At 46.5% G+C, this 10,696-nt stretch overlaps 1 protein-coding gene across 2 annotated transcripts; it reads right to left on the bottom strand.

Moving 5' to 3' along the window:
• Positions 1-1,664: 1,664 nt before the first annotated feature.
• Positions 1,665-9,977, bottom strand: CNOT8 (CCR4-NOT transcription complex subunit 8). 2 transcript variants are annotated; one of them, XM_006264265.4, is made up of 7 exons: positions 9,840-9,977; positions 7,577-7,785; positions 5,329-5,522; positions 4,816-4,977; positions 3,871-4,015; positions 3,330-3,440; positions 1,665-3,006 (listed from the first exon to the last, which is right to left on the bottom strand). In XM_006264265.4, exons 2-7 carry the CDS (start codon positions 7,691-7,693, stop codon positions 2,857-2,859), a joined length of 879 nt encoding a protein of 292 aa, XP_006264327.1. In that variant the 5' UTR covers positions 7,694-7,785; positions 9,840-9,977; the 3' UTR covers positions 1,665-2,856. The 2 variants fall into 2 exon arrangements, with proteins under 2 accessions (XP_006264327.1, XP_014465696.2); XM_014610210.3 differs by lacking the exon at positions 9,840-9,977 and adding an exon at positions 7,996-9,703.
• Between the last annotated feature and the right edge of the window lie 719 nt (positions 9,978-10,696).

Raw genomic sequence — 10,696 nt, 5'->3', positions numbered from 1 at the left:
GGTTTAATTCTAAGTAGGGCAAAGAAGTGCTTACGCTCCTTGCTCTGTACAGAGCACAACAAACACCTTGTTTTTCATGACAAAGTTCACATCCATCCGCTAGGAAGTGTCAACCTTTCCACATCTGCTGCAGAGGAAACTACTTTTGCTACAGCAGAGGAGCTTGGACCATCAGTGTTTCAGGTAGGATGTAAAATGAAGGTCTTAATTGTGTGCAGTTGGAGACACTAGCAGTCTTCACAAAATGTTAGAAAAATGAACCCACTAAGGACTGGTTCTGTTCTTCATTAAACAACAGTACAGCTGGAAGCCTGCTTCTGGAAGGGGTCCTGTTGTTTGGTTTTCCTCATTTGAATTGTCAGCTCCCCCTGGAAGGTGCAAAATGTTGTCACGCCCATAAACTCAGCAGCAGCAGCCTTGAGTTTGCCCAGGTAAAGAGGATAGGAAGCAAAAGTGGGCTGTGCTGGTCACAGTCAAGTAACCCTTGTAAATAGAGCTGAAACCTAGACACAAGCTTTATTTTAAACAGAGAGAGGAAAGTGCTGCAGAGCAGAAATCCACAGAAGCTCAGGGCATGGAGAGATCAGAGAGATGGATTTACATATACTACAGGTAAAGCTAAGGCTTTGAAGATGAACAGAATTTGGGAGGAGCATGCCCATGTCCTAATCTAACCTGTCATCTGGCCTCAAAGGCAGAGCAAGACAGAGGACCTGATCCATCCTAAAGAAGTGAGATTAAAGAGCATCAAAGCTGCTTTGGCAGAGCAGAAGTAGGTAGGAACATAGTCCTGATTCTGATTAAGGTGAATTGCAGAATAGTTCTCAGACAGCTATCATCTAAGCCCTTCCAGATGGGCCATAGAGAACCAGATAGCCAGGCTCTTCACGGCAAAGTGCCTGCAAACCAGGAGAGGGAGCTGCGGCTTTACAACGCTGCGCATCTGTAAGCAGAAGTAGCCTAGGAAGAAGCTAAGCAGAGCTGCTGCCGGAACCAGAAGGTATAAAGATGACCAGCAACGGAATTAGCTTTTTATAGTAGCAAGACTAATTTGAGGCCATACTGCATAAGAACCTACAGCAAAGGGACTTGAGCTCTGCCTCGCAAAACGTATAGGTGTCCAAATCCCTAGCAGGATTTTCTGCCCAGTTCCTGTGCGCTGCCTGGGTACACAGAAGCCAGCAAGCTGAGCACGGCTTCCTACCAAGGTAACGAAGTGGAAGAATGGAGGATGGGAGTATGCCTGCATCTCATCTCTTTCCCAGAGACAGGAATTTAGATTAGAGATTCACAATCCTGAATTGTGATTTTTACAGCAGCATTTTCTCCCAAGAGAACTGGATCAGTCAGCTACTCTTTTACTCCAACAGCTCAAGGGAAAGAAGCTTTCATATAGGGGACTGTCTTGAACAAACTGCTGGCCTGGTGGACCTGCTAGATGATAGCAGTATAAATAATTTAAAGGATGAGGTTCCATCAACTGATGCATGAATCTCAGTTGCTTCACTACTGTTCAGTTTGGTTAGAACTGCTCTTACTGCATTTGCCTGTAGAGTAAAACTGCAAGTGAAAGTGGCCACTTCATGACCTGTGTTAGTCACAGAGAGGGCAGCAGCTCAGCTGCTGAGCTGGTGCTTTGTAGAAGACTAGAAACGGGGCCTGGGTAAAAAAAAAACCAAAACCTTTATTTTACAAAATTAAAAACATAGTATTTACAAGCATTTTAATTACCAGTTTAACATCAATCAAGAATCATTTAAGCTTGTTAAAATGCAAGACTTAAAATGAGAGGTTTAATTTGCTGTTCAAAAGAGGTTTTTTTCTTATAGAAACATATTCAGAGCTGTTCAAAAATAATGTGTATTATTAGAACCTCTAGTCAAAAATCGGACTCCTGAGCCTTCAATCTCCACTCTTTAGGATACTCCTCAAATCTTTACAAAGGGAGACGCAGTGGCTTTGAGGCCTGTTTAAACATCACTCCAATATGAAAGTAAATATAATTATTTGCCTAGTAAACTACTCCTACATACTGAAGTGAGATGAACAAGATCTTCTACATCATCAAGTGAAACTGGGTGGCTGAAACTGTTTTGGTCCAAATTCCTGTTACAAAATCTCTAGAAGGCAGCAAGCTTCCAGGCTGGTTCATCTACGCAGCAGTTTATTCTGTTCATAACTATGAGAATTAAAACGAGGCTCAGTGGTGTAACACACTTGTATTGCACAACAGTCCCAAGGGACCCTGTACAGCACAGCTGTTCAAAACACCCATCCTGCAGCCATCCTGGCCGGAGGCAAGACAGCTCGAGCTGAACACCTGCTGCAGAGAAGGTGCTTTGCTTTGTTCCCCATGCTCTGCCGTGAATGAGAGGGTCATTACATAAATGACACAGAGGGATAAAAGTGAGCAAAAGATGAGGAGCAGACATCACCTCACAGCATGCACAAGAAATTTTAAAATAAGCTTCCTAAAGGGCCCTGCAAGGTTGCTGTGTCCAATTTCACTGGCATTTCAGAACTTCAGCTCTGCTGAATGTTCTCCATTTAAGTCTTCCTTGCAGATTCGGTATTTTAAAAAAAAAAAAAGGAAAGAAAAAAGAGGAGGTATACACATTTAGATTCTCTCTCCTGCCCTTGGTATTAAAAAGATGGCAAACCACCAATGCTGGTATTGTTATGAATTCAGAACTCCCTTTTAGGTTTGAAATGAAGATGCTTTTTTTCCCCCTTCATCAAAACTCTAGTCTTTCTGCCAAATGCATGCGGTAGATGCCTTTTGTTTGACAGAATTGGAAAAGTTTCTGACAGCAGTTGCTGTTCTGGGACCATGTCCTGCTGACGGGTCTCCATTTCTCACTGCTGCATGTTGTTGATAATGGCGAGAATGCTCATCTTCTCTTGAGCCGACTCCACGTCCTCACTTTGCTTCTGTGCCACTCCTGTGCCAAGGCCGTACAGCCGGCCACAGTACTTTGCATCATCAATTGAATCCTCAAAGAACAACTGCAAGGGAGGGGAAAAATTTCTTTTTATTTACTGATTTCTCCCTTTTTTAGCGTGCATTTGTAAAGCAGTTTAACCTCATATGCATACAGCTTTGTTTAAATGCAGCGGCTTCAGCAGTGGAAGGCAGCAATTAACAACCAGGGGAAGAGAACTCGGGGGGCTCATTTTTTGAAGCATAAAGGGCTGGCACAAGACTCCAAAAAATCAAGAGGCCAGGAGGTGTGTGTGGGGACAGTGGGGAGGGAAGAGAACAGACAAGCCATAGCCTGGGTTCTCCCTCCAATTTTGCAGCTGGAAAGAGGAAAGCAATTCACGGATACCTCTTTCATCCTGAAGAAGGCCATTCCCGTGAGCAGCGAGTCCGATCCTGCCTGATGCTGTCGTCCAATTCGTTGCAAATCCAGCTGATCTGCAACTTCTTGAAGACCTCCCTGGAAAGGAAGGAGAACAATTATTTTTATCACCTGGAATCTGCCCCTACAAAGGCTACCAGGCAGCATGCTTCCTTTAGCTAAGTCATATCGACTTAGAGTGAAAATGCTGATTGACATCTTAAGCAGGAAAGAGCACACTTGGTCTCAGCCAGCTTTTGAAAAAGCTGCCCCCTGAAGCAGAAGTTCTTGTGAATGCTTCCTAACCGACCAGTCAAAAGATATGGGGAAATGGAACAAATTTATCTTCTCCTGGTGACGTGCAGCTAAAACCAAAGTAATTGGACCGTGCCCACTATACACAGATACAAATGTCAAAATACTGTACAACTACGATCCATCCTACATTTGGGCTTTTGCGTACAAGATGTGATAAACAGTGGAAATCCCACTTGCTAATGCAATCCAGCTACTGATAAGAAGTAAATACCTTAAGGTTTTTACAGCTCTTCATTAAGTACTTGACATCATAGATGGATGGGAAGAAAAGGTTCAAAATATGAAAGAATTCATGTTCCTCCTCAGGGAGTCTGGAGTCTGTCAGCAATTTCACCATGTAGCCAAAATCGTAGCCACTGACAATAGAGTGGTACAAAGTCTATTAAATAAGCAACAGAAATAGCCAAAGGCATAACATTTTCTTTACGTCAGAGTTGTTATTAACCAGATCCTAGCATTCATGCTGCTCACCTTGATGACTTACCTTGAGACAGGACCTCTGCTTGCCTCATCTATACTAAAGTTTCACATGATAAGCTAAAATAAAAATAGCTAGACTGTTGGGTGGGGGGAAACAAATGCCTTTCTTCCACGTATAGATATTTTCTCAGTAACTAGAGGAATTTTTAACATGTAAGAGAGAAAAAAGGAGCTAATCTTACAGACCTACCCCTTTGCTGCTTCTCACCTCAACTTGGGATGGTGTCGGGGGGAAGCAACTAGGCATTCAAATAACTCAGGAGATAAGCAAGCCTCAACTTCAAGCCCTCTTTCTCCAAACAGTAAATATATGTTCAAAGTGAAGTTCGTGAGAGAAAGAAGCAGTATTGTCTAGTACAAGGAAACAAACCCCTTATGTCCCAGGGTACTTAAGTTTAATAAACTCCTCCTTAGGTTTTCACTTCTGTTCTCTGTTAACATCTCCTGTTTGCGAGCATGGAATATACTCAGGTTTAGGGCAAAGGAAATGGTACCAAACCACCTGCATGCATTGCACTCTCCATTTACTTAAATAACCGAAGCTACAAAGATATAAATTCACCCCTTGAAAGCTGGACTTGTGCCTCTAAGAATAAAGACGAGAGGGATCTTATTGACAAGAGAATTGCCGTTCATTTTCCAGCCCCAACATTCCCTGCATTCCTCTTGGACACACCTGTGAAACGAGAGCCATTTAACATTGTCGCTGAGGACCACCCCTGAGGTCATGAGCAGCTCTGCGAAGTGCAGGGTATCGATCCCTTCCTCCTCATGTTTCTGGAACTGCAGCCCAGAATTTGCCAGGAGATCTATGGAATCCTGTGAGTACATGTCCTCCCTAAAAGGAAATGGGAGTTTCACATCAGCTGGGCTGGTCAGGCAGGCTCATGCCCAACAAGCAGGATCCCCTTCCCTTCCTTTCAAAACACAGGTACAGTGACCAACAAAAGCATCACCGGACCCTATAGTTTTGGTCTCTCAGTGACCTGGAGATCAGATTGAATTAAAGATGAAAAAGTTTTTCTAATTATCAACTTCAACCCTAGCAAACTTTTGGCCATTGTTCTCCCGTTAACAGTAACTTCGTTAATGATTATGCTGTTGACATGCAAAGCATTCGCCTGGATGTGGATGCCAGACCGTTTAAGAACGTTTTTGGGTCACTTGTTCTGTGGTTCAGAAGACTTACGTTAGATTGAATTTGAAATTGAACTGCCAGGTGTTGATCCCAGAAGGATACTCTCCTTTCTCATTCGTGAAGGTTAAGCCCAGCTGGATAATTTTCAGGAGGTCTACGTTACACCGGAGGAGCTGATACTGGTAGTCGATGGAGCTCCGAAATTCACCAATTGGCCTCACCACAACTCCTGGAAACTCTGTGTCCTAGTAAAGAAACACAGGTGAAGAAAGTTAGCAAAGCTGCACGTTCTGGTTGACACCTAGGGCTCTAAAAACTGCAACAGCCACCTTTTCTATAAAATGATCAATTTAAGAATAATTTTGGTTTATCTGCTTTTTTTCCCCTGGTACTTGAAATAACCAAGAAACCTGAAATTCATACTGCTTGCTTATTTCTTTATACCGCTAGGGTAATTGAACAAAGTTTAGAAAAAGTTAAGAAAATCTGCAATTGCATACTGTTTCCATTTCATCCCCAATTTCCAGAGGGGGGAGAAAAAAGCATCTTTCCGTGGCTATGTAGTTTGCTAGCACCTGCCACCATTTAATTATATTTGGCACCCTTTTTCACATTTTATTATGCAAAAGTCTAATACACCCAGTCATTCATAGTGCACAGCCTTAGACAGCTAGGAGATTATTACCCCCCCCCGCCCCCCACCTTGGGTAATAACCTCTTCATCTTTCCAATAACTACAGAAGTGTCTATTTTATAGCCATCAATTCATACAGTTCTAAACACAGGTTTAAAAGAACAACAATGTGGTTTTGTTCGTAGTATGATATTCCAGGTTATGGCAGATTAGCATTGGTTTTTGGAAAACATTCACTCTAAACCAGCTAGTAACTTATACAGTATCAAAGCGTAAAGAGGCTCCTTAATAACAGAGAAAATGTTTAATATAAAACACATTAGTTAGCCAATAATTGCACGTTGTCTTTGCTATGATGTCAAATTCCTGTGGTTTCTCACTCAAGAGATGCTCATCCAGCTGCTATCGACTAGTCTTACCAAGAAGCAGATACAAGAGGTGAATCTTTCTTTGCATATTTGCAAAAATCTCTCCGCAGCCCAACCTTTCCTCTGTCTGGTCCTACAGTGTCATTCAAGCGTATGTGACTTCAGACTAGCTACAGAACTGCCGTGCCAAGCAGTCATCCTAACTGCAAGATCACATAGAAAGATATGCTGGGTGGGGGAAGTAGAAGCTCCTGTTTCAGCACATGGGCTCCAGAGGCGTGAGAGTTTCAGCAGGGATGGAATCCATTCATATTTACCCATTCACATAGTGGGTGCCACTAAGAATTGGCCTTTTTAGACGCCCCAGCATTTGCAGAAGGACCCACGTTTAAAAGAAAGGGGGTTACAATACACTGCTCTTCATAAGAGCCTAGATTTTAAGCAGACAAGGTTCCTTGGGTGAATTTGATATCTTTTATTAGACCAACCCAATTTTTAAGCAGCACCCAATGTGTATACACACACCCCTGCGCACAATTTGCAAGGGACTTTAGCTATATTGAGATTTAGCTTCATTAAGTAAAGGTCAGCTCTTTTATTTAATTATAACTAAATGTAATTAATGATCAAATATGGCATGAAGCAAGTACATCCAAGATTTATATTTAATTAGTTTTTAAATGTTTTCCCCGCTCCCACCCGACCACACGAGGAATTCCACCTCAACAAGATTCTCAGAAATTTGAGATAAATGTGTCTATCTGAACAAGTCGACGTGATATTTGAGGCCAAATTATCCTCCACTCTGCGGCTGTAGTGACTGACCATTATGGAGCAGTCCTATTAGCTAACGAGTTGTGACTTGCATGCCTTTTGCCACATGCCAGCAAGAAATTTCTCTCAGCCAAATCGCCCGTGTCATTCAAGCTAGCTAAATCAAAATGTTTACGACCAAATGACCATCTTGTTATTTTAATTCTCTCTCATACAAACAAAGTAATACAATCCCTGTCAGTAAGTGTAATAGATCTCATCTGCTCAGGATTGCCTGCCCTGTGAAATTATGCAGGTATGTAATGAAGCATAAAGTTATCTGTATAAATCCTAAGAAAGTCTATATATTAAAAACGCAGTCAAGTGCCGAGTGCTAACTAGTTTCCCAGCTGTTTGCTCCACGTACTATTGGGCTCAAGCTGACCTGGGAAAACAAACACTTTTTTGTCTTGAGTGACCTACCCCGCTGAGATCCCTTTACTTTGACAGCTTAAATGGTCATTAAAAAGCACCATATTCTTACCATGGCGATGTATCTGTAACTGAGAACAATTTCTCGAATTTTCCTCATCTCTTCTTCCAGATTGTTTGCCCATACTTCACAGATAACCTGGCTGTTCTCTGCAAGTGCTGCTGGCATCTTGCAGGAATTGGAATAGAAGCACCCAATGGCGTGTCTGGGTGGTCAGTATGATGGTGTAGAGCTGCCAGCTCTGTGGCTCAGTCGGCACGCTGCAAGAAATGCAAACTCATATTTATATCCACACCGCTCCACAAGTCAGGACACGCCGGCAGGCACAACCAGTCAAGTTTCTGCCTTGTGGTGTCAGTTCAGCTGAAACATCTGAATTAACATGTTCTTTCTTGCTTCTAACACGTCCTTAAAACAGGCAGTCAAGGGACAAAGGAAAAGGAAACAATTCTTAGTTAGCAAAAAGGTACCTGGGACTACCAACTCCAGCTGAGACGAGCCAATGTTTCTCCTCCTTTTAGGACTGCATTTTAAGGGTAGGGCTTGTTTGCACACATCACTTGGCAACAATTTAATTGCTAAAGTTTTGCAACATTTCTGTTGGCTGCTTCAGGAAACTAAAAGTAGGAAGATGTGCGCTGTCATCTGCAACCCACCGCAGCATGGTCTCGCTGCTCTGGAGAAATCTTAATAGAGAGAAGTGGGGCCAGACAGGACCTCCCGAGGTCATCCTGTCTGACCCCCTGCCCCAGGGAGGGTCATCCTTCAGTCTGTGGAATAAGCTCCCTCCAGACGGGGTGCAATCAACTACTCTGGAAATCTTCCAGAGGAGACTGGACGGTCACCTCACCCTCAGTCCTCTCTCCTACTGGGTGCAAGGGGCTGGACCCGATGATCTTCCAAGGTCCCTTTCACCCCTAACATCTATGAATGCTTCTGTAAACCATGCCGATTAGCACAGCCCTCTCTGAACCATGCCGATTAGTGCAACCCTCTGCAAACCACGCCGCACCATGCCGATTACAGTGCATCCTTCTGAAGTCTGAGGCATGGTTTGGAGAGGGATGATCCTGCCACATCATGCCGATTAGTGCAACCCTCTCCAAACCATGCCGCACAATGCCGATTATAGTGCACTGCTTTGCAAACCATGCCGCACCATGCTGATTAGTGCATCCCTCTGCAAACCATGCCGATTATAGTGCATTGCTTTGCAAACCACACCGCACCATGCCGATTACAGTGCATCCTTCTGAAGTCTGAGGCATGGTTTGGAGAGGGATGATCCTGCCGCATCATGCCGATTAGTGCATCCCTCTCCAAACCATGACGCACAATGCCGATTAGCACATCCCTTTGCAAACCATGCCGCACCATGCCGATTAGTGCATCCCTCTGCAAACCATGCCGATTATAGTGCATTGCTTTGCAAACCATGCCGCACCATGCCGATTACAGTGCATCCTTCTGAAGTCTGAGGCATGGTTTGGAGAGGGATGATCCTGCCGCACCATGCCGATTAGTGCATCCCTCTCCAAACCATGCCACACAAGGTGGATTAGTGCATCCCTCTGCCCGAGGCCTGGTTTGGAGAGGGATGATCCTGCCGCACCACGCCGATTCGTGCATCCCTCTCCGAACCACGCCGATTCGTGCATCCGCCTGCCTGAGGCACGGTCTGGAGAGGGATGATGGTGCCGCACAACGCGGATCAGCGCATCCCTCTGCCTGAGGCAGGACACCCCTCTCCGAAGCGCGCCGCCATCCTACGACCGTAAGGAAACCAGCCCATCCTGGCGCGTGGGGCGAGCAAGCCCGGTCGAGCCCTTTCCGGCGCTCTGGCGACAGCGCGCCAGGTCTCGCAGCACGCACGCACGCACGCACGCGGCGGACCGGGCCCACCTGACCGCTCGCTGTGCCGTCTGCCGGCGCGGGACCGAGGGGGTCGCGAGGATTATTGCTTCACCGCGCGCGGGGGCGGGGGGAAGCCGCGGCTGGAGGACAAGGGCTCGGGGGCTTCCGAATTGAAACGTCCCAGCCCTTAAGGGACAGCTGTCGAGTCGCGTCGAGACTGGCAGACGCGACATTCATTGCACTGCCCTCCTCCTCCTTCTCTCGACAGGGCCCGTTAGGAACCGTGTTAACGAGGTGATACGGGGCTCCCCGGTCTTCAAACGGTCCCCCGGTGCCTCCTGCACCAAGCCTGGCCCACAACCCCCCTCCCGCTGCAAGTGGATCAAACTAATCCGGATTAAGAGCGTTCACACGAGCGGGCCATTCGGAGCGAGGCCTCTCCCCCTCCCCCGCTCAGCACCTGCTAGCTGCGTGCCAACCCGGCTCCTTCCCGCTCCCACCGGGCCCGGCGAAGCGAGAGTGGGACTGAGGGGTAGGCCTCGGGACTGCTCTTCCTGCGGCCGCTCTAGCCCCCCCCTCACGACTCGTCTGCTCCTTCCCCCACGACTCGTCTGCTCCTCCCCACCGGGAGGTGAGCGGTCTGGCGGACTTCCGGCGCGAAGTCCCGCCGCCAACGGAACTTCCGGTTTGCCTCCCGCTCTCTCGCGAGAGCCCAAGTTTGCGTGAATGCGTCAGGTCAGAGGGAAAGACGGGAGGAGGGATTTTGCCGTCACTGCGCATGCGTTGGAAAGCGAGCCTCGTGTCGCGACGCCCTGCCCACTTGGAGCATGCGCGTGGGGAAGAGGGCAATAATGCTGAAGGGCGCATGCGTGAAGTTGGCCGTTCCATTTTTATCCCCCCCCTTCCCTTTTCTAACTCTATTGGACTTTCCCAAGTCTCTCTCTCCAGGCGCTGTTGGGAGAGTCCATGACCCCCTTGGGGGGGGGGTGGAGAAGTGGGAGAATCCATTCACTTATATAGGGCTGTTGCATAAGAGGGAAATTAATTCAGATTAAGCACGTCCACACAGTCAATTCGGTGCTAATCCTGTGCGCTGACGTCAACTCGTTTCCCGGTGGTCTCCGTTTTGTGCAGCCCCCTGCTACGTTACATGTATTGCGCGGCTCCCTGCGCAATAAACACGGACCGGCCACAAGCGCCAGGCAACGATCACGCCCCGAACCCAATCACTGAAACCAGCCGCGCGTGTAAAGCGATTATCACGCCATCGAAACGACTCTCTGGCTCGAAAAATAGCCGGCCGGCACTAAAACACGT

Source organism: Alligator mississippiensis, chromosome 9 (assembly GCF_030867095.1).
Source record: "Alligator mississippiensis isolate rAllMis1 chromosome 9, rAllMis1, whole genome shotgun sequence".
NCBI classification, from domain to species: domain Eukaryota; kingdom Metazoa; phylum Chordata; order Crocodylia; family Alligatoridae; genus Alligator; species Alligator mississippiensis.
This window is presented reverse-complemented; position numbering and strand designations above follow the sequence as displayed.

Bases quoted from the DNA above. Each gene is read 5' to 3' on its own strand.
- CNOT8 (XM_006264265.4), bottom strand. From the start codon at position 7,693: ATGCCAGCAGCACTTGCAGAGAACAGCCAGGTTATCTGTGAAGTATGG. The intron at 5,523-7,576 runs GTAAGAATATGG...TTTCTTTACTAG, and splicing joins GTTACAGATACATCGCCATG to GACACAGAGTTTCCAGGAGT. The intron at 3,441-3,870 runs GTATTTACTTCT...CTTCCTTTCCAG, and splicing joins AGAGCTGTAAAAACCTTAAG to GGAGGTCTTCAAGAAGTTGC.